We start from the raw sequence: 24,258 nt of genomic DNA on the forward strand, positions 1-24,258 counted from the left end.
ATATTATTATTTTGTGATTTGAAAAGGTTAAATTTTTTATTATATTTTGTGTAAAAAATTGATATAATTATAATAATTTAATGAGATGAAATATTTCTTATATTCAAAAGTAGCCTTAATTTTACATGTCAATTCTTAGCTGTAAGAGTTCATTCCACCAAGATGTGATAGAAGAATATATGTTTTCAAAAAATAAAAATGATATTTAACACACCATTTGACAACCATTAAAAGTTATTTTTTTTTTCTTATTTTCTCAATTTTCTAATTTTTCATTTAGAAAAAATATCAATTTGAAAAAAAATGAAAATCTAAAAACTTAAGATTGGGTTACTCTTGAATATTAAGATGATCTGATTATTCGAGTTGATATATAAATAGTACTATTTGTAGGTCTCATTTGGAATTTTTTTTAATATAAATAGATTAAAATATGTGTTTAAATGTATGACTAAGTTGAGATAAATTTTAATTTTCTATAAAAAATTAAAAAATAATAAATTCTATCAATAATTTATTTGAGATAAATTGAAACGATTTTATCTTCCAAACACAGCCTTTAAAAAGTTACCTTTTGATTAGTTAAAATAGAAAATTCTTTTTGAAATTTTTTTAAAGGGTAATACTAGATATAAGTTTTAAATAGAAACATTTTGTACAAATCTTTTATATAAAAAAAGCCCCCACTACTAAATAATAATCTTTTTAAAAATATAATTCATTTTTTTTATTAAAACTTACACGAGATTTATTTATTTAAGACTTGTAGAATATCATTTCAATTATATAATTGATAAAAAGAAATAACTGAACGTCTAAAATCTTTGATTCAAAATCTTTTGATCTACTCCGGTTTGGATTCAAAGGTGAGTTGGTTAAGATTTTCTAGCTAAAATTAAAAAGATGTGTTTTTAAAGGTGTAATAAATAAATTTAAATTTTTATTTCTTTTATTTATTAAAAATATAAAAGCCATCACAAGGTAGCTATTTTTTTTTTTTTTAATTTCATATTTCATATTATGTGAGAGATGAGTTTTTAAAAATGTTGTGAAGTTTTTCAAGGTATTATATTTGGAAATAAAAACATCTTAACTTGTCAAAAACTCCGCCAAGTTGTAGAGATTTTATAGCCAATGTCACTTTTTGGATTCAGGAAATATCTCATCTCATCTTATTAATTTATTATAATTTTTTTAAATTTTTATACAAAATATAATAAATAATTTAATTTTTTAAAATCTCAAAATAATAATAATATAAAAAAATAATATTTTATTTAATTTTTATCTTTTATTTAAAATCATTTCTTTTTATTTCATCTCTTAAATAAAATATCCAAAAAGCAGAGTTGTGGAATACTTAAAACTAAAAAAAAAAAAAAGCTGTATTGCAATTAATTTATTGTGTGAATTGACAAAAAGAACTGTAATAGACTAATAATATGTTCCATATTTATTTTATTTTATTTTTAAACTTTATTGAGAGGGGACAAAGTCTATTGGAGATACAAGATAAGGTAGCTTCTCGGTCATGACATGATAATAGACATGATAACAGTAGCATGAAATAAAAACGGAATAATTTAAAAATAATGGTAAAATGATGTAAATTAAACTATTTTATGAAATTTTGAAAAATAAGAGAGAAAAATTTGAGTAAAAATATTATAAAATTTAAATATTGTTAGAATATATATTTTTAATATTATTTTTATTTTAAAATTAGAAAAAATTGAATTATTTTTTATATTTACTTAAAAGTTTGAGAAAATTATAATGACTAAATAAAAATTATTTGTCTTTGTCGTATTTAGATATTAAAATAGGATGGAATGAGATGAGAGGATTTTACTATCCAAATCAGGCTTAAGATTCCAACCGGAGAGACCTAAATGATAGAAAGTCTCAAAATGTTTTCCTAAATCGGTTAAAAAAGAAATCGATTTTAAAAAATCTAACGAAACAATCTCGATTTCAAAAATTTCTATTTCTTAACATTAGGTACAAAGATTTCTTATGATAAATAAAATTGTTCATAGACTTGGTAGAACAGGATTTTGAGTAAATTTTGCTCGCCTTTCCCTTCCTCCTTTCCAACAAAAAGTTTCACAAATTTAAATCATTTACTTTTGGCTCATGAACACTCTACATCTGAATATTGTGCATCAACTTTTACTCCATCTTGGAAATGGAAAAGCAACTTTTTACATGATCCGAAGAAGTAGAACAGTCATCTCAAAATACACTCATATTTTTGGTTGTTAAAGATCAAAAGAATCTAAATTGAACCAATGACAAGAGAGATTACAAAGCAATGGAAATCTTTTCTCTACATGCTCTATAGTACTACAAGCCCCCATCCTATCTGACTAACAATCCCTAATGGATCAAACAATTAGTAATGATTTGTGTAAAATATGGAAAGTGGTCCATAAATGTGATGTAGTGGGTGGGCACGAATGACTGAGTTCTGGGTTGGGGAAATATGTTTGGGAAAATGAAGATTTTGGGATCCTTTTGGAACTTTGGAAGTGTACCACATCTTGTCTCATGGCACTGTTCTAAAAGGTTATATGTTGTTGGTGTTGGGATGTTTGTATGGGGTAAACTAGCGAAAGCACTTGCTGGTTTTCATGGTGGTCCTCACAATTGATTGCTCTGAACTCCACTAGGAGCTGTCTATATACTTTTCAACGCACCCTTGATCGATTTAGACGCTTGAAATGTTGCCTCGTAGTTAAAATTAATTGGTGTTTCGAAAGATATACTCATTTTTTATGATATTTGATATCGCTCGCACCTTACATATTTCTTTTTAAAACGGTTACAGAGAGTGGTGTTATGAGCCTACGAGAACCTTCTCTCAGAATGAGGTAGTGAGGTTCATGTGACTCCGACCCATAACCTTGGATTCTGATACCATTGGTCGGATCATGAACTGTTTACCTACTTGAACCAATTTGTGTTAGGAAAGATATACTCAAATCTTAATGATATTTGACAGCACAACCCACATACCTGTTTTTGAAATGGTCCCAAAAGCAATACAGTAGACACATTTCAACAAATGTAAATAAACTTACGTGACCATGCAAAACTGCTTATGGGATCCTATAACAATGCGTCGGTATCTCTCTTTTTCTATATTCATCTAATTATCGGTAGACCTGCTGCAGGTTTGTGTATATGGATGTCTATACCCATTATATATTCTCTGGCAGAACAAGATGAGAAGACCAAGGCCACGCTAAAATTGATTGTAAAGGATGCAGATTCCTTTGCTCAACGAGCAGAAATGTATTACAAGAAGCAACCGGAGCGATATGATCAATCTTGGGGTTCCCACTTTCTTCCTCTAAGGATCGATGAAACAGATGACAGCTACTTGGAGACTTAAGAGACCCTCACGAGTCTGTTGATTCTGACTTAAGTTGATGATCCTGAGCAGGAACACGAAAACTCAAGTGGATCCATATGGAAGGAGAGGTCGGGTCAGGGATGATGAAGTGAAGAAGTTGAGGGAATATATTGGGGAACTTTTAAGAGAGAACAGAGCTCAACATTATCTAAATGCAAACAGGTGAAGGAAGAGAGAGATCGTAAAATAGCTGAGCTTAGCAGTGGATATGCACAAGGATGAAAATGTGAGTCTGAAGAAGTATCTGGCTTGAGACTCCTTTATTTTATTTTATTTTATTTTATTTTACCTTTTGAGTTGAGTTCAACAAATTTAAGGGGGCATTTCTAGAGAATTTGTTAAGGGATCTTTGAAGGTTAAATTGTTGATTAAGTAGTGTCTCCTTTTTAACACAATCTAGAAAGAGGTCTATATTTAGGTGAATCCCCTTCGAGCTCAACCTGGAAGTTAATCTAAAGCTTCTTTTTCAAGTATTTGTATTTTCCATCATTCTAGGTATTCTTCCTAGATGACACGTTACCTGTAGCTCAATTGTTGTATTTTCATTTCTTCTTCTTCTTCTTCCCCACCTTCTTACTTTACTCGTTTTATGCTCTTAATTTTGGTAATTGGGCAATAGCCCCCCCTCTTGGAACTTTGCAAAACAAAAAAGGACAAGTCAGGTTCTCTTTGGTTGAAAATACCTTTTGCTGAGTAATATCTTTCAAAAACAAAAAAGAAGAGAAAAAGAAGAATAAAAACTCCCTACTTTGTTAACCTTTCCTTTAGTTAAACAAAAGAGAAATGCTTGGTCTACACAAAAATCTTATAAAAACAAACTTACAAACTAACATGCTTAGTCGGATTGTGAAAGGTAAATATAATGCATCACATCTTTGTAAGTCTAGCACTTCTCAAAACAAAATATTCTATCGGAAGATATGTACACACAAGAGAGCATAAAGTATGGGATTTCTGAAAAACGTCTATTTATTTTGTACCATTTTGCAGACATTAGCCTATCATAACTCACAGCAATGCCTTTCATGCCAGTTCATACCTAAAATTACAATAGATCATACCATGTACTACGGAAACAAAAACAATCCTACAGACAAAAAGGAGAACCACTAGTAAAAATAATTGATGGAGCTGTTCAACAACACCTCATATACCAGGAATCTGCATTATGCTAACCGCCACCAAACTTAGCAGTACAACAATGTATAGAGACCAGGATGGAGCCATAGAAATTGATGAAGATTCCGGCAAAGATTTGGATGGTGGAAAGGCCGCATCATGTGCAGGAGCAACCGTAGAATCTGGGTTTGGAGGGCTCCGGCTAGCAGGGATGGTAGGCAGTGATGACTCGGATGGAGGAAGTGCCACACCACCAGGAGAAGGAAATAAGGGACTGATGTCTGGGGAAAGAGCTGGAGAGGACACAGGAGCACTTGGCAATAATGCAGGCGCAGCTGAAATGGTTGAAACACTCGTTCTCAAGTTTAGTTTAGATGCCATGGCTAATGAAGAGCAGGCCATCAAGACAGCTAACATTGCCAATATGGACCAAAAGGAAGCCATTAATGATGATGAAATCAATTGCGTGATAATGAACAGAAACAAAAATATGTTTCCCAGAGAGAGAGTGGAAGAATATGGGAGGAATGGGAGGATGGTCATGAAAAGGGGTTAAACTTGCGGAAGTGCTGGTGGTGTCTGAATGCCATGTTGCCAAAAGATAACTGGGACCCATTATGATAATACACTCTGTATGTTAGCTAAGGGACAAGTTCGATGTGTGGTTTTCTGGTGGAGCACATGAAGAACAGGTGCCTTTTAGCTTTTTCATTCCCTTTTGAGCATTTGGTGCTGCAGTGCGGTTGACTCATGAAACACTGTTGTTGTTAAAGGTTGTTTATTTCAAAGAAATGTAGCATATATGTAGGCTTTCCCAGTTGGCATATTTGAGCCAGTTTTAGATGTATGATTTGCTAATAATTACAGTGACTAGGACATACGAAAGTTACAATTCAATCTTTACAAAACAGGCAGAGAGGAAAACAAAATTGAGCATTCCAACACTACATATCGATTTGAGTGATTTGGATTTGGCTTCATGTTCTGTTACTCTAAATATTTTCTTCTTTGTTTCTTGCTGGATCAACTACTTCTCGGTACAACTTCATAGGTCAAGACAAAAAAAAATAAATAAATAAATAAAAGAAAAAAAGAATAGCACTTGAGCATTGAGATCCACCCCACATCTCTTGTCTTTTGGGTAGCTGTAAATGCTTTTGGCCTGACGGTACCAACAATTTGAAATTTGATTTAAAGGCTGTTTTATTAGAAACTTGATTTAGATCTAATATATCAAACTGATGCATATGGATATATGTAGTTGAGTCGCTTTACCTGTCTGTAGTGATTTGTCCTTATTCTCATCACGGGTAGCATGTGCTTTCTCACCCGTAAAGAAGTGCCGATTTATAAAATTAACCTGTGAAAACTAAATTTTAATCCTCTGACACTGAATATAAAACCTCGACTTTACTATCTATATTATTATTTTGATGGTTTATCTCATTCTTTAAGCAGCATATTATTTATCCAATTAATTACTCAAGTAGATGCAACTTAAATTAGAAACGACCTATGTTTTTTCCCTAATCTTTCTAAAGGAATATATTATGATTACACCTCCCATATCTTTGCCACATTGTAAGAACATGTTTCTTTCTTGTGTTAAATGTGCTTTTTTATAAGGAAAAATTACATTTTTCACCAATAAACTATTACAATTTTCTAATTTTTACCCTAAACTATCACAAGTATGACTGCTATGAGAAAATTGTGATCGACCTCTCGGTGCAAGTTAATTATGTCCAGAGAAGACCATCTATGCCAATTTCCAAATTTGAAACCGGACTTGCACCAATTAAGTCCTGATCTATTGCTTGGTTGTCTCCCCATAAATCAACATATGGCTCCAACAAATCAGAAGATCTTTCTGATGGAATCCCATAATCTTTGAGAATGCATGGCAAAGCAGCAGTCGCCGCTTTCCTCTCCAAAACAGCAATGTAATTGTCTTCAAACTCAAAAACTAGATCTTGGTCCTTGCATGCTGAATAAGGGCAGAGGCATAAGAAAATGGAAAGATGATTTATGCAAGCCCAAGGGGTGCAAGTCAAGAGATGAGAGTAAGACAAGAAGAATGACAGGAAACAGGCATGGGATGTTAGCACTTACAATCAATAAGGTGTGCCAGGTGATGGATGTTCTTTATTCGAGTTCCATTGAATTTCAAAACCTGCAAGTATATTCATCTGAGAATATATAGGAAAGTGGCAGTTCGTGTCAAAGTTATAAGAGGTGATAATAGATAACTTACTTGCTGATTGCTCATATCCTCATATCCAATGTTTGCTTCGTTTGCTAAGACCTATGAAAGTTAAAGAAAATAAGCAAAGCGCAACTGTACTACAGACCAAAGTCGACAAGTTTTATATCTGCCAAGCATGGTAATGTAAGCTTGTAATCAAATGTGAATCAAGAGGCTAAAAATATTTTGGGTAAATTCAGTTTGGACATAGAGGCTCTTGGCTTGTCCACCTTGGTTTGGAGAGAAATCTCAGCATTCCCTAATTGGGTTGGAGTGAAGCTATAATACTGAAAAAATGGCAGTTCAATGCAATGGACTATGATCATTCTCTAACAACATAAAGACATAATTGCCAAGAAGAAAAGAAATAATCAGAATTTAGAACCTCTGCCAGTTCCCAAAGCAAATAAAAGGAAACACAGAGTCAATAGCAATCAGTAATTCGTGTACGGCAGGATTGGTTTTCTTGAGTAGAATCGTTATTTGAACAATGCCATTGATGAAAAAGGCAGCTTGCAGCTAACCTGTGATAAGATCACAATCCGTTCCCCTTTGAACCTTGCTAAGGAATAACTTGCCTTTGCCAGTAGTTTCAACTAACACAGGAAACACCAAACAATCAAACTCCAAAACAAAAGCCATTCATTTTGGTAAAATATATCTGTATCAAGTATAATGGTAGTGAAAGGTGTCCTTTACAATTCACAACTCACCCCTATCGAATCTTCACTCTCCTCGCTGTCAAAAAATAAATATCCCCCTCCCCAAAAGGGATTTGTTAGTAATTAAATTAATATATGCAAAAAGGATTTGTGTAACTTGAAAACACAGAAAGAAAAACATACTCAATCAGTGGTTCCGAGAGTGTGGTAAACACAAAACCAGCAATTATTATATACGAAGGTTGATCTCCATCAATATGATAAGGAACCTTTATGTGAGAGCACAATTAACCAAAATTAATGAATCAGGACATGAAAATTGTATGTGACCTAAATGCATTTTATGATTAAATATAGTATCAACATTGTAACGGTATACCAAATGCACTCGTGGGTTCAAAACTACATTAACTCCCATCAACTTTCCTGCTCTAATTATTCCAAGCTCTGCTACATCACCAGCAAATCTGTACACAAGGATCATTGTTGACAAACATCATCATGATTATGGAATCATAGGAAAAATAAGAAACTGCAACAAAGAATCATTATGGATTCCCCAGGCTATGAGACTGAAAAAATAAAAAAAAACTGCCGGGCTGAGTTAAATAATTCCATGAGAGAGAACTAGGGCCTTTACTTCTGGCTGACGAGGTAGCGAAATGCAATGCGCTCACTTGATCGGAATGGCACTGTCCCTTCACATCCTATACGAATATCATCAAAGCTTACAATGACATCCCCCTGGAAAAGTGCAACTACATTTAAAATTCCAACATATGAAGTATCGAGCATTGTTTGATACAAAATTCTCAAAATAAAAAAGGTTCCCAACTCCAGTAAATTTTCCTTTTTTCCTTATCGAGGGGAAAGGTTGAAGATTTGAGGAGCGTGAAAACACTGTCAAAAAATAAATACCATCTTCACACTCCTCGTTGTCAAAAGTTTGAACATTTACAAAAATGTTCAATTGGATGACATGTTAAAAAAAAAAAACACAAATATTAAGCATTGTGTTTCGACTACACGATTATTAGTGTTAGTGAATGGCACTCCTACGAGCTTCTTTAATAGTTCCCATGGATTAAGACAAAACGATCCGTTGTCTCCCTTCCTTTTTGTCATAGTTATATATGCACTCAGTCAAATGTTGGGGGTTGCAGTTGATGGTGGTTTTTTGGCAGGTTTCTCAGTGGGTGGGTCTTATAATGGATTTGAATAATGTTTCTCACCTTTTGTTTGTAGATGATACATTACTTTGTTGTCATGTGAATCCACGTCATGTGCAAATATTGACGGTGAATCTTGGAAAATCTAAGATGGTTCCGATGGGCCCAGTGCAAAATATTAGAAGTTTGGAAAACATTCTGGGGTGCTAGGTTTCATCATTGGCAATAAGATGTCTTGGGCTCCCTTTGGGGGATGTTTTTAAGGCAAGAGCATTTTGGGATGGGTTGATAGAGAAGGCAAAGAGAAGGCTGGCGGAATGGAAGTTGTATTTGTCAAAAGGGGTAGAATCACCTTAATCAAAAGCACTCTTCTTATCTCCTACATATTTTCTCTCATTATTTCCTCTACCAGTTGACGTGGCTAACCAGACTATAAAGATGTTTTGAGAGTTCTTATGGGTAGGTATCAGGTAGGAAGCGATGTTCCATTTGGTTAGTTGGGATAAGATTTGTACTCCACTGTCGTGTGGAGGGTTGGGGGTTCGGAAGTTGAGAACCTTTAATAAAGCTCTTCTAGGGAAGTGGTTATGGAGGTATCATTAGGAAAGTGAGTCTTTGTGGGGGCTGTGATTGATTCTATATATGGGAGTGCTTGGGGGATTGGTGCTCTAATGAGGTTAGAGGTACATATGGTGTGGGGGTGTGGAAAAATATTAGGAGTTGAGATGAATTTACCAAACATGTTAGTTTTGCGGTTGGTGATGGTTCTAGGATTAGTTTTTAGCATGATTTTGGTGCAGTGGTAGGGCCAAGCACTAGCATTGTTTTCTCTATATGCATCTTTAAAATTACATCTTTTGAAAATTAATTTTGCATATCAAGAAAAACTCCCACATTGGATTATGCATCTTTGAACCAAATAATAATAAAATATTTTTTTTTTTTCCTTAAAGTTATTATTTTTTATATATTTTACAATTAGCACCATATGTTCAAAAATAGCAATTTCATATATCTAAATATTACTAATTTCATATATCAAAATGATCAATTTTATCACTAAATATTTATATGTACTAAAAAACATTGTATCATCAACTTAATACAAATTTCATATATCAAAATCATCTAAATACAAATTCCACAAAGTTAATTTTAATTTGTAGGAGAGAGAAAAAAGATTAAAAATAATGTTTGGAGAGTGAAAAGTGATTCTTCAAACTTGAAGAATCACTATTTATAGCTATGCAAAAATTTAGAGATGCATAAGCTAATGTAGATGAATTTAAAGACATATGATTCAAATTTGAAGATGAAGATAAAGATAAATAAGCCAATGCTAGTACTCTAATTAGGTTTCATTTCCAGGACTTTTTTGTATCACTCAAAATCCAGATGCTTTAGTGGCTAATGTTTTGGACTGCTCAAAGGTTGCTTTCTTTGGCTAGACAGCTTCTCTTGAGAAAATTCTGACCTTGGATAATCTTAGGAAGCGTGGATTAATTGTTATGGATTGGTGGATAATTTGTTACTTCCTTGTGAGATGGCAAGGGCCAATGGCACTATGGTATGAGGTTTTTAGTAGGATTGGAGTGGCATGGGTGACGGCTAGGAGAGTAGTAGATCTTTTTGCTTGTTGGAGAGGTCTCAGGGGTAACTCTCAAATTGCGGCTGTTTGGAACTCGATCCCTTTATGTTTTGCATGGTGTATCTATTTCATGAGTGTTAGAGGACATGGTTGTTATTAGTGTAACCTGTGAGGGTATGAGGCTCAATTGTATGTAGGGTATATATATGCTTGTATATTAGTGAATAAAGTAAGTTTTTGTCCCATTTGTTTGTACAATGAGGAATGATTGGTGTTTTGAAGATAAGGAACACTCAGTTGACGGACTTAGATGTTTCTTCTTTAATACCTTATTTTCTTTGGGCTTCGGCCATTTTTTTTAATGGAACTAGTGTCCATGATTTCCTTGTTCTCTTTCTAGTTCTTGACTTGTAACTGGGTTTCTGCATTCTTTCTATGTACTTGGGCTATACCTATTTACTTCTCTTAATAAAATTTTCCTACTTAAGTAAAGGCGCTAGAGAATATCTATTTAGTGCCTTTCCTACTAACTTAAGTAACAAAGGAATTGTTCATCAAACATCATGTTCATATACACCCCAACATAATGGAGTGGCTGGATGAAAAAATCGTCATTTGTTAGATACAACTTGAGCACTTTTGCTACATATGCATGTTCCTAGACGATTTTGGAGTGATGGTATTCTTACTGCTTGTCACCTTATTAACCGTATGCCTTCATCAGTTTTTGATGGTTCCTCTCCCTTCTCCATCTTGTTTCCATCATCTTCACCATTTTCTCTTCCGCCAAAAATCTTTAGGTGTGTTTGCTATGTTCATAACCTTGGCCCAAGCTTTGATAAACTTGATCCCCGCTCTACCAAGTGTCTCTTCATTGGTTATTCCCGGACTCAAGAAGGATATCGTTGCTATAGTCCTGTTCTTAGACGCTACTTCACAAGTGTTGATGTTACCTTCTTTGAGTCCATACACTATTTTTCGAATACATTTTCAAGTGTTGAGTGTGATCCTCTACCATTACCTACTCTTAAATTACCTCCATCACACTCATCCAATCTTATCCAACCCTCCTGAGTCCCTTCCCCAATTCCTTTACAGGTTTACTCGCGTCACTCGCAACTGCTGGCTCCCATGCCCCAACCAGTTGTGTCTCTATTTTCAGATCCTGAGTTTCCTAGTTCTTCAAACTCTCCACCTATTGCTCTCCTCAAAGGTAATCGTTCTTGTGTTACTCAACATCCAATTAGCTAATTTGTTTCATATCATGCTTTATCCCCTTCATTCTCAGGTTTTACATCTCAACTTTCAAAACTTTCCATTCCTAAGACAATTCAGGATACTTTATCTGATCCAGGATGGAGGACAGTTATGGAAAAATGAAATGGATGCCCTTCACCATAATGTGACATAGGATCTTGTTCCACTACCACTTGGTAAACACCCCGTTGGCTGTAAATGGGTATATATTATTAAATTCCATCCTGATAGTTTTGTGGAACGTCTGAAAGCTTACTTGGTTGCAAAGGGCTACATTCAAACCTATGGCATTGACTACGAAGAGACATTCTTCCCAATTGCCAAAATCTCCTTTGTTTGAGTGTTGATCTCTTTTGCTGCTAATTTAAACTAGCTCTTATTTCAGCTGGATATTAAAAATGCATTTCTACATAGTGACTTGCATGAGGAAGTTTATATGGAGCAACCACCTGGGTTTGTTGCTCAGGGGGAGTATTGAGGTATTGTATGCAAGTTAAAGAAGGCATTATATGGTTTGAAACAATCTCCTTGAGCATGGTTTGAAAGATTCTCTGATCTTGAATTGACATTTGGTCTTCATAGATGCCAAACAGATTAATTGGTATTTCACTTACATAGTGATGCAGGTCACATTTGGTTGGTTGTATATGTGGATGACATTGTAATTACTGGGAGTGACTGTGCTGGAATTACTAGACTAAAATAGTTTTTACATGATTAGCTTCAAACAAAAGACTTGGGCAAGCTTAGATATTTGCTTGGAATTGAAGTCAGTAAATCTAAAAAGGATATAACCCTATCTCGGAGGAAATATGTACTTGATCTTCTAGAAGAAACTGACATGTTAGGTGCACGACCTATTGCCATTCCTGTGGACCCAAATCGTACATTCTTGAAAGAGGAAAATGAGTTATTTGGAGATCCAGATAGGTATAAAAGACTTGTTGGGAAATTAAATTATCTCACTATCACTAGACCGAACATCTCGTATGCAGTGAATGTACTGAGTCATTTTTTACAAACGCCATGGGTCTCACATTGGGATGCTGTAATTCATATTTTTCGTTATCTTAAGTGAGCCCCAGGCCTTGGATTGTTGTATCAACCAAATGAACATCACAGAGTTGAAGCATTTTCAGGTGCTGATTGGGCAAGATCTCATTCAAATAGAAGATCTACTATTGGATATTGTACATTTGTGGGAGGTAACTTGGTTACACGGAAAACTAAGAAACAAGCAGTAGTAGCTTGGTCTAGTGCAGAAGCCGAATACAGGGCAATGGCTCACACTACTAGTGAGCTGATATGGCTGCAACACTTCCTCCAAGAGATTGGATTTCTAGCTCCAATTCCTCTTTAGCTATTTTGTGATAATCAAGTTGCAGTGCATATTGCTTCTAATCCAGTGTTCCATGAGAGGACTAAATACATAGAGATTGATTATCACTTCAGTCGTAATAAAATACTAAGTGGTGACATTTCTACACCTTTTGTGAAGTCTACTAATCAACTCGCAGATATGTTCACTAAGTCATTGTGTTGTAGTCATTTAAAGCTTATATGTTTCAAGTTGGGTTTATATGATATATATGCCCCAACTTGAGGGAGAGTGTTAGAGGACACGGTTGTTATTAGTGTTACATGTGAGGGTATAAGGGTCAATTGTATGTAAGGTATATATATGCTTGTATATCAGTGGATGAAGTAAGTTTTTGTCCCATGTGTTTGTACAATGAGGAATGACTGGTGTTTTGAAGATAAGGAACACTCAGTTGACAAACTTAGATGTTTCTCCTTTTAATACCTTACTTTCTTTGGGCTTTGGCCATTGTTTTTAATGGAACTAGTGTCTATGATTTCCTTGTTTCTCTTTCTAGTTCTCGACTTGTAACCGGGTTTCTGCATTCTTCCTGTATACTTGGGATATGCCTATTTACTTGTCTTAATAAAATTTTCTTACCAATAAAAAAAACAACACACATGGGAGCCATTAATGGGGATAAGCTGGATTATAAAGCCCAAGATGAACCAAACTAAAAAGAACTCGAGTAGTCATTTCCCCCTTTTGCTAAAACAGTTCTCAAATCATCCATAAAAATAAGATGAATAGTATCAAAGATCTCATATGTTGTACTTATTAAGAAGCCCCACTGATCTAAAGGATCCCACTTCGGTGATTGCTTCAGATTGTGAGAGTGAAACTCAAGTGCATCAAGTTCTGCAAGCTACAAATGGAAACCATACCTCCTTCAAGACATTATTTGAATCAGAAATGGGTTCAACTCTCCGTACCAGTACCCCCTACAAAAGCAGAGTATTAAGAGGAATCTGAGAAACCTAAACTAATAAGCAGATAATGGGCTAAGTACATGCAGATAAGGATAAAAGATTGTGTTCGCGGTATCAATAGTAGTTGATATATCTGCAAACATTTATAGATCCTTATATCACTCCAACTGATTCAGAACAACCTTCTAAACAACATAAAGAAGCATACCTCATTAGACTGCACCTTTAAGCAGGCACGTAGAGCCGGATTCTCTAACTTTTGCCAAAATATGCCAAGGCTAGGAAAACCTGGAAGATATTATATTTATTCAATTGTCATATTTATGTCAAATGATATGAGTAAATTACTTGATCTAAGTAATAATAACCACAACTAAGTGCTGATATTTTTGTATAATATGATAGGGAGTAAAAGTAATAGGAAATCAAAATAATGACAGTAAGCATTACATGTGGCTCATAGCTTTTTAGAGGCATTGATGCTACTAAGATCTATTACCTCCATAACTCTTTTTATTGGCCATTACTTCATAATCCAGTTACATTTATCTTTGCCTCTAACTCAATCAAGAGTTTGCGTGGGTAATCACAAGCAAGCACAAAAATCCAGAGTCGTATAGGTTAGCTTATATCCTCTCAGACAAAAGCTTCTATGAAAAAAGCATCTTTACCAGAAAGAGACAAAGGAAAGAAAAAATAGAGCAAACAGAAAACAGACAACTATAGAGAAGAACAATCTTAAGTTGACCCACTGAAGAAAGCAGTAGAAGAAGGGAAGCCACTAAAGAGATTAATGGCTCGTTTGGGAGGAGGGAATGGAGTGGAACAAAGAGTTTTTTAGAATATTCTATTATTTCCTTTGTTTTTAAGTTAATTAGCAATGAGTGGAAAAGGCATTCCCTCATTCAAAAGTTTAATTAAGAAGGAATGGAATGGGTAGAAGGGTATACCCATTCCCTCTATGTTCCTCATAATCTCACTTTTGTATTTCCTCAGAGATTGGGAGGAATGGCCCATGGGAGGGAATGGAATAAGAAAAAATGGAAATTGACCAAAGCCTGTATAATACCCCTTATATTTTGTTAAAATATTAAACTACCCGTCTCTATTATTTTCACCCATATATTCTCTTTCATTTTTTCTTCTCATTCTTTGTCTCTCTATCTATCCCTTTTATTAAATTCTTTTTTTGGATGGATGACAAGTAAATAATATAATCAAAATGGATCCATAGTAACTTTTATTAAGTGCAAAATTGTTGCAATGTTGATATAACTATAAATTGAAAATTACCTATCAAAAAAATTATGAGTGAAACTTACATTTGAAAGTCCATCTCTATAATTATTAATGAAAATGATATTTAAAAGTTCGTCTCAATAAAGTACAATTTATAAAAAATTGAAAAATAAAATTTAAGAAAAGGGCATAATGGTGGTGTTGTTAGGAAATATTCATCTCCATTTAGTTTTATAATACTTTTAAACAAGCTTATTTACTTAAATTCCTTTCCATTCCCTTCTTTTAAAAACATCCAGACAAGATAGATTCTATTCATTTCATTTCATTATATTCCATTCATATGCTTTCAATTTTTTTATGTTCCATTCCTTTCTAAACCCCCAAACAAAGCCTAAAGAAAGACGAGTAGTAGAAGAAGCAATGGAAACGAGAGAGAGAGAGAGAGAGAGAGAGAGAGAGAGAGAGAGAGAGAGAGAGAGAGAGAGAGAGAGAGAGAGAGAGAGAGAGAGAGAGAGAGAGAAGCCAAGTAGATAGAAGAAAGGGAAAAAGAGAATAGGGGAGGAAGAGAAAAATAATTTCATAATATTTTCATACCATTTCGATTGGGGTATAAAAGATGCTTAGATGGACTAAGAAATGTCCTACTACAGCAAGGACTCTTATTTCAACTAAATTCTAAGGAGAGAACTCAGATAAAACTCCTAATCTTAACTTGAATCTGACTGAACCATCCTAATTGGACTCGACCTAGTCAAAATAAAAACTCTTAAATCAAAGATAAAATCAAATATTAATGACCTCAAAAAACTAAAAATCCAACTTTTTTTTATCCATTTATCCCACATCACATTTAGTTCATGAGTCTCTTACTTTCTAGAATTTCTTTTTAAGGCACATGATCTAAACCTGAGTTTAATGGTTTGGGACTGGAAAAAATTTGAAGGACATGATCTCATATATGTAAATTGGAACTTTCTATACCACACATTGATGAATCACACAGGACCTAAAACTTTTACCATTTCTTATTGAAATCCAACATGACTACAAATAAATAGATCTTGAAGAAGAAAGAACCCCCCCAAAAAAGAACTCCATATAAAGATGATCAAGAGGAGTTTCTCACCAGTGTATTTCCCATTCCTTTCATAGTCCTTAAGAAAATGAGAAACAACTGTAGTTGGAATCACATATCCAATATTCTCAGCTGCTTCAGATCTGTAAACCTGAAGGAAGCATCTCATAGAAGCATAATAGCCAAGATCAGTCAACTAAGAAAGTGATGTCACATAGCAAGTGCAATTTGTTCAAGTGGAAAATATTACATCTAAGTAAAGGTAATATATTCAAATAATTTATGATCGATTAAACACTAATACAATGTCATAACTGAGTACCTAGGGTTTGAGTTTTAGAATTTTGGGTGTTTCTAATTTTCTGGTTTGTTTATAATTTGTAATTTTTCAGTTATAGCCACTCTTTGACTGATTTAAGGAGTTAATTGATAAATTAAATGCTGATCTGTCATATATATGGAAAGTAGAAGTCTTTTTCTGAACGGTATGGAAAATGCAAGGGTTAAACCAAGGAAACCAGATATGATTTCATTTAGGAAGATAGTACAGAAAGAATTTAATATTAGTAAGGACTATGAATGTTTTTCTTCCTAGGTAGCGAAGAGAGTGTTGATAGTTTCCAATTTTAAGAAGAAAGGTAAGTAGATATGATCATATCCTCATTTCTTCAAAAATCTCAATTCAATTTTTTTTTTTTCCCCCCTGAAAATCACTTCAATTATTATGATATAATGTAGCCTTCCTTCATGCATCCAATACAGCAATACCATGTAAAAAAACTTAAATGTAATTGATTTTATGTGCATGTTTCCGTCATGGGATATGTAATGAAAATGTCATAAATATTTATGATACGTGATGAAAAGGAAAGAAAGGAAAAGAAATGACATATGAGTGCATGAAAAGGTTTTGAAATGTTTTCTTGGCCTTATGATTTGACGAGCGATGATACCAGAGCTAGAGGGGCAGGGCCAGATGCGGTTCCACCTGAGTCCAAATAATGGAACTGGGATCCTTGTGATCACCAATCCTTGCACACAAGGCACAAATGTGTGTCGGCCACCTAAGAGATTAAAGAAAATGGGTTTATTATGTGTATAAATGCTTAAATGTATTTAAAAGTATTTTCAACGCTAAAACCAGATTAAAAATCCTTATACTAAGCATTCAACTCAATTTTGTTTTTATGTTTTCAAATATCTCTAGTGATGATGATGATGATGAGTTTGCAAACCAAAACCATTGACAGAGACCAGAACTTAGCCAAGCTTTAGTAAGTGAGGATTTTGTTTAGTTTTATTTGTTTGATACATTAATTTTATGATTGGTAAGATATTAAAGTATGTTTGTGGTTTTATTGTTTGTGGGTTTCATATACCTGGGCTACTTAATGTATGATGCAGCATTCTTGACCCTATCAGAAAGGGGTGTTACATAACATACAACAACTTCAATGATCTGCCATAGATTTACCTGAAATGCCACTCCAATGCACTCCCCTTGTTCATTGAATGCAGGGCCGCCACTATTACCTACAATCTAGCAAGTATAATGAGTTGCTATCACAAAGAAATCATGCTTGTACCTACCAAATGGAAAATGACTACTTAAGAGGAAAATAATTTTGAGCAGTTGAACACAAATGCTTTCCAAAAAGAAAATTGCATCAATTGGAGAAGTTTCAACTTGAAGGGCTTCTTCTTTTTTTTTTTTTCCCTAAATACCAACCAGGATTTATTGCTGCATCAATTTGAATTCCCAACAAATCGGATGACCCATGAGCATATGATGTAACCTGATGATAGAGTTTGGTAAGAAATTTGGTACCCTATTCGTTGATGGCAATTTAGGATAAACATAACCAAGGGCATCAAAATGACTAGAAGAAACCTCTATACGTGATACCACTCCTTTTGTCACAGATATGGTGTCCCCTCCGAGGGGGTATCCTACAACAGTTACTGCATCCTGTCAATTGAGAAAGGACCACAAAGAACAACTTAAGATTTGCTTAGAAGAGATGTTTACATCACACACAGATAACTATCAGATCAAATGGTACAGAAACTGACTCTGACAAATAACCAGAATAAGAAAAATGGAACTGTACTCAACCCCCTAACATGGATGTCAAGTTTGGATTAGGTGGACAGATATACCTATAATACATGCAACTTATAAATTTCTGAGTTCAGAGTCGCAAAGTATATGTTAATTTTTAAAATTTTAATCATGCAGTAAAAACACAGTTGTTTGGTCAATTTTTTACAGGAATCATTTTTCAATTAAGGTGAAATACTCAACCCAGGATGTGTCAATTGTTGAAAGCTTTTTAACTGAGAAAATCTTATTTCCTTAGCTATGAGTATACACTTCTTCCAGGTCATCTATCACACCAGAAGAAATAAAGAAAAGTACAAATGACAACATGCCTCTAATGAAATGGGATAATTTTTTTTATTTTTTATTTTTTTTGGTAAGTAATGAAATGGGGTAATTTATACCTGAAGACATGGCAAGCGCCCAAAATTGAGTGATTCTGCTCCTTCCCAAAACTCCTTGCTTTCTACTGAAAGCAAAGCTATATCACAATCAACACCCCTGGCTAGAACCTGTCCATAATGTCACCATGAAGAAAATAAACTAAACTGTAGCATCTTATCAAAGTTGCATAAGCTTATACCATCTTAAATGGACAACTTTAAGGACATAGTGAGTAAAATTTACAGTTATGCTGTTAAAAGTATCTTACAATGATTTCTTATGTGACTTTTCTACTCCATAGCATCAAAATCTGCTAACAAGTAGCTCAGCTATAAACACCCTTTGAACCCACCCCTGCAAAGTAAACCCCGGTCCTGTACACCGCACCCTTGGAAGTTTCTCTACACGGAACTAGTTAAATCATTGGTTTTTCATAATGCGGTGTGGCCCTAAAGGATTGTTTGTACCCATAAGGTGTTAAACCTTGAACCTTGAGAGGAGTGATACCCCAAGACCAAGGCCTTCACCACTTTGGCCAACCCCTTGGAGTTCTTTTGACAAGTATAATTAATATGAGTGCTCTTGATTTTACACCGTTTCCTTTAAATCAACCATATAATTTTAAGAGCCAAAATCCTTTTGACAAATTTGTAGCAAAGCAACCTTTACAACCAAACCACTAACACTCACATCCATGGAATCAACTCAATGAAATTAATATAACTAGAGGATTCTTAACCGCACAAGATACCCTATATAATTAGGAAAAATTAACATTTTACACCTTAAATAACTGCTCCTTCTGCAAAGTCATCACAATACCCCCAAACTAACATGCAATTTATTCTTCAAATATGGAGATTAATTCAATTTTGATAGTTTGGTGGTCATATTGCAAAAGAAGCGATAGTTTGAGGGGGTAAAATATGATTTTCCCATGTACATATAATCAAGAAACATAACAAGTGTCATAATTTTTCAAGAGTATGCTCAAAAGGCATTGTGGTAATTTATGTAGGAGCAATACCTTAGCCACATATTTTGTATCATCTCCTCTTTTCTTAACTTTGACCTGAAATCATTGATATGACAAATACAGACAATGTTCAAAACATACTTAGAAGATAAAATATATATCTGATCAAAATGAACACTAACTCTAAATATGTTACATTTAAGAGAACTGGGTCTGTGAATCCCTCTCCTTGTTCCTGAATGAAAATATTTCATTGAAATTATCTAGGCGACACTTAGGAAGTTGGGGCTCCATACACAAGTTGTTGCATAATGTAGATTTTGAGAATTTTAGACCAAGTGATTTATATACAACTGGTTTCATGGTTATCATAGTGGTTAGACATCAAACCCCTAGGGGTTGGCTCAAGTGGTAAAAGTCTTGGTCTTGGTGGTATCCTTTGTACAGGTCTAAGGTTTGAATCCTCTTGGGTGGAAACAATTTTTACGGGCCATTGGACTGAGCGAACTTCCCCTTGAATTACCAAAGGTGCACTTGTAGGAAACTCCTTACTGAGGGCCTGTGCACCCCCAAAATTAGTCGAGACTTTGTTCTCGGAGATCCGATGCCAATAAAAAAAAAAAATAGTATTTTGACGTCATAGTATTACCTGTGTATCATATTCAACACAATGTGCATTTGTCAAAAGTTTCCCATCCCCAATTATAAAAGCACTGCATAAAAGACAAAGAAACAGAGAATAATTTCTAAAAAAGTGTTAAATGAATTAATAAGCAACAGTCGATAATTAGAGGTATAATGGATGAACCACAATACTTGACTAAAATTAAGTAATAAGCTTCAACTCATTAAAAATTTTTTAAATGAAAGTGCTTTCCACATTCTTCAAGAACAATTGATCCCTAAATTACAAAACTTGCCTTCCAGTGCTTGTATATTGTCTTTGCTTTTGCCAAGGAAGGGAATAATCTGGGGTAGTATGGGTGCAATAAACCTAGGCAACAATTAGAACATCTTATTAATATAGAAGAAAAACTGCAAAGCATGGAACGATACTGAAACCTAACATATAAAGTTTACAACTCATGATTGATGAACTTACATTGATAAGAAATTGAGTGCAAAGCAAAAAAATAGTTTGTCTACATGAAGAAGGTTTCTGACATCCATTAATGGTGACTTGAATAATTACAACCTTAACTGCAATGCCCCACGTTTATGGAAGGGTGGTGATGAGAGCTTGGTGAATGAGATCCCACATTATTTGGGAGAGAATTTCTTGACCTTTATAATGATTCAAAGTGGCTTCAATTATAATTTTGATTATTCATTTTAGAATATAAATTCAGATGTGACTTGAATTTTCCTTGGGTCATTACAAATGATATTAGAGCTACTACCAGCCAAAAAAAGCAGAACTCGAGCTATGTGAAGTCTTGAGTAATGCCACAATAGAATGGTCTGATGATGAAGTTGGGGATTTGAATGGTGGAGATTGTAACACAACATACTTGTGAGAGAAGGATTAATGAGATAGTTTCGACCTCTACAATAATTCCAAGAAGCTTCAATTGAACATTAACTAGTCCTTTTAAAATGAAAGCCTAAATATAGCTTATGCTTTCCTTAGATGGTTACAGTAGCCCTTCAACCCCTATTGCAAAGGATATGAAAGTGGTTATATATGAGGGCCAATTCTAAAGCGCAATCAATTCCACTAGAAAATAGCATAGGACAAATCCTGATGACATGTGATACCGCATTCTGATAAGTGAGGGTATGTGGTTTATGGGATCTCACATTGCTTGGGAAAGAGAAGTTCTTGCTCTTTATAATATTTCAATAGGACTCCAATTGTATCATTGACTAATTCTTTTGGAGTATAGGTCATGTGATTTGGGCCTTCCATTGAGGCATTACAAGACATCATAGAACTTTTTAAATCAAAATGAGCATTGCACTATGTGTGCTGTACTGCTTCTAAGACCCCAAAAAAGTGTTGATAACTTGATTGATTATCTTGTATATGAAAGTGTAGACAAAATGTGGTTATACTACAGAATTCATTGTACTTATCATAAGTTACTTGGGTTATGTGTTCTGCACTTTTTAATAAAATCTTCCATTATTTAAAATAAAAAATGAACTTATCATAAGTCAAGGGACACCAGATCAGGTTATTATGATGCAAGATATAAACTAAAGTCCAAACTGACTGAAGCATCCGCTGAAATTTGCATCAAACCATACATGCCATGAAGAAGGAAGTTAGGACCCCACATGTGGACCACCATACATGAGACGTTTAAGAAAGGCATGATTTCCTGTTCTATTAACACTTAGCAGAGGCCGTGAGTTCAAGACATCAATAAAAAGTTATACCTTCACAACAGCATTAAGAAAAGCTGAATTTTGAAGATTCTCTGGTTCAACCTGAAATGTACGCAATCAGCTCACATGACAAAAGAATGAAAGGAGACAACCTAGGAATCTTGCAGCCAAGAAGTAACTATCAATTCCCAATAAGAACCAAATGCTAAAGATTGTACCTGCTGCCTTAAATCAAAACGGATGTCCTTCTTGTCTTTTCTTTGCTTGCCAAATGATTTAACAGATGTTGATTGAGCACGCCCAATATCCTCTCTTCCACCATTTCCATCAGCATATGAGTTAGGCCTGCCATCCTTTGATCTTCCTGGAATATTCTTCTGGGGAACAGCTTCTTTCAGCATGAATAGCAATCCAACAGTGAAAACAGAAAAAAAAAAAAGGCTTCCAACTAATACAAAAATATGTAGATCATGACAGAGAAAGGCACTAAGGCGATGATTGCACCAATTATTCTCTCCCACTTTTCCTCTGTACACTTGCTTGCCAAAAGGCAAGGAGACAACTAAGGTCCTCAAGGTTCAAATAATTTTTTACAACCAACCTTGGATTCTGACCACTTGAATCCATACTTGAACTTAAACTCTATTTTGTTGTCATCCTAGTATTCTCCTTGTCCTGTACCTTTTTTTCTTCTAACTAAAGGTTAGGAATGCCACAAACGTGCCATCGTCAATGAATTAGTATTTCTAACTTCAATTACCACTAACATCATATTACAAATATATATTTTAAGTAACAAGTATTTCTCTTTAGTTGTGTCGATATAAGAATTTAAATAAACACCCAACTAACCACATATCTACACTCCGATGAATCTGATACGTGCCCTTTACACTTATAAAATCTTCCCAAGCATCACTAAATACAATGTGACAATAATGAAAATGTTGGCATGTCGTACAAGCCTATATACTCAGTGGCTGAACCAGAATTTATAGACCTCTCAAACATAAACATAGTTCACGGATCAATCTAAGCATGCCAAGACAACTTTTTTACTAAGTTGACAGTTTTATAAAATCTTATCACGAATTTACTTCAAATTGTCTCATTATACAAGGTCCAAATGCAGCTACAAGCACTAATGTCAAAGAAAACTGAACAACTAAAATGAATATACATATGGGTTTGTACATTGGACCGGAGAGAGAGTTAACGTTAACCTCTCCGCTGGATTTACTGGAGGACGATGAGGAGGAGGAGGAGCCTCTTTGAGGATTTGAAGGTCTGCTCCTGTGACTGGAGGCTTTGGGAGTGATAGAGCCATTGGATATCTGCAAGGTGGCGGAGCGGGGTTGGGAAATAAGAGAGGAACGGAATATAAGGGTAGAAGTGAACTGGGAGAGGCGACAGCTCGTGACTGCAACCGCCATTCGTACTTCGTATCACAATTATAAGCTTCGAGGTTGGAGTTGCAGTTTTGAGTTTTTGAGCTTACTTTTTCCCTCTTATCCTCTCTCTCTCTCTCTCTCCCTCTCTCTGCTTCGATAAATTGGATTGGATTAGGTCCATTGTTTTCTGCCTTTTGGGCCAATTATTTGGGTTTTATCCGTATTTTCCCGTAAAGCCCATTTGTTCCCTAGTACCATTCATCCGAATCTAGATCCGTATATGTGGAGAATACGGATTCAGATTTGGATAAGAATATCTAGGGCTGCAAACAAACAGAACTGTTTGTGAATAATTCTACATCGACTTATATAAACTCGACTCGGACTCGATTCATCTAATAAATGAGTTGTTCGTGAACACTAATATTAATTCGAATATTAAACAAGTAAAACTCGTATAATCTCAACTCGATTCAGTTTAGGCTCATAATAAATATTCGTATAAACTCAATTCGACTCATTTTGAGTTCGTCACAATACTCGTAATATATATATTTACATATATACTTACATATATTCTTTTATTAAATATGTTTTATATGCTATATATATTATTTTTGATACTTTGTATAAATAATATATGTTGTTATTTTAAGTTTATGTATAAGTAACATGTTTTATTATTTTACAATAATAATATATTAAGTTCATAAAAGAATTATTGAGTCAAATATAAAATGTTTATAAAATAAACAACTCTAATTGATTGCCACACTTTCTTAACTAATCATATTTTGATTATTTGACCATATTTAATATTATATCAAGAATAATTGAATACTTTAATATTAAATTAATAGTTTTATTATGTAGTTTTTTAAATGACTTTAATGTATTAGGTATTCTTAATGCCATATGTATTGGAAAGTGATAATAAATCAATGTTACATTGATATTTGATAGGATTATATTTTAATATGTGTATGTGGCTCATATCAAGTGAAACATCAA

General features: G+C 34.2%; 2 protein-coding genes across 5 annotated transcripts; one reads left to right on the plus strand and one right to left on the minus strand.

Moving 5' to 3' along the window:
• The first annotated feature begins 4,292 nt into the window (after positions 1-4,292).
• LOC122318896 lies at positions 4,293-5,274 on the plus strand. Its single transcript, XM_043136630.1, has one exon. It carries the CDS (start codon positions 4,587-4,589, stop codon positions 5,091-5,093), a length of 507 nt encoding a protein of 168 aa, XP_042992564.1. The 5' UTR covers positions 4,293-4,586; the 3' UTR covers positions 5,094-5,274.
• A 141-nt stretch (positions 5,275-5,415) lies between these two features.
• Positions 5,416-23,387, minus strand: LOC122318894 (protease Do-like 2, chloroplastic). 4 transcript variants are annotated; one of them, XR_006244930.1, is made up of 23 exons: positions 23,080-23,386; positions 22,075-22,233; positions 21,908-21,958; positions 20,446-20,519; positions 20,175-20,238; positions 19,577-19,621; positions 18,570-18,677; positions 17,956-18,033; positions 17,794-17,860; positions 17,539-17,597; positions 16,116-16,215; positions 13,956-14,035; positions 13,703-13,759; positions 8,085-8,188; positions 7,824-7,911; positions 7,628-7,713; positions 7,496-7,520; positions 7,307-7,378; positions 6,792-6,842; positions 6,650-6,710; positions 6,260-6,524; positions 5,813-5,897; positions 5,416-5,699 (listed from the first exon to the last, which is right to left on the minus strand). XR_006244930.1 is itself a non-coding variant. In XM_043136629.1 (21 exons), the coding sequence occupies exons 1-21, from the start codon at positions 23,287-23,289 to the stop codon at positions 6,277-6,279; spliced, it is 1,884 nt and encodes a 627-aa protein (XP_042992563.1). In that variant the 5' UTR covers positions 23,290-23,387; the 3' UTR covers positions 6,016-6,276. The 4 variants fall into 4 exon arrangements, 2 of the variants coding, with proteins under 2 accessions (XP_042992563.1, XP_042992562.1); XR_006244931.1 differs by having other exon boundaries at positions 5,416-5,735; XM_043136629.1 differs by lacking the exons at positions 5,416-5,699; positions 5,813-5,897 and having other exon boundaries at positions 6,016-6,524; positions 22,075-22,230; positions 23,080-23,387.
• Between the last annotated feature and the right edge of the window lie 871 nt (positions 23,388-24,258).

Source organism: Carya illinoinensis, chromosome 8, assembly GCF_018687715.1.
Source record: "Carya illinoinensis cultivar Pawnee chromosome 8, C.illinoinensisPawnee_v1, whole genome shotgun sequence".
Taxonomy (NCBI): Eukaryota; Viridiplantae; Streptophyta; class Magnoliopsida; order Fagales; family Juglandaceae; genus Carya; species Carya illinoinensis.

Coding starts and splice junctions, on each gene's coding strand:
- LOC122318894 (XM_043136628.1), bottom strand. CDS start 23,289: ATGGCGGTTGCAGTCACGAGCTGTCGCCTCTCCCAGTTCACTTCTACC. Junction 20,239..20,445: donor CAATATACAAGCACTGGAAG/GCAAGTTTTGTA, acceptor TCTTTTATGCAG/TGCTTTTATAATTGGGGATG. Junction 13,760..13,955: donor TAAAGGTGCAGTCTAATGAG/GTATGCTTCTTT, acceptor CTGCTTTTGTAG/GGGGTACTGGTACGGAGAGT.
- LOC122318896 (XM_043136630.1), top strand. CDS start 4,587: ATGCTAACCGCCACCAAACTTAGCAGTACAACAATGTATAGAGACCAG.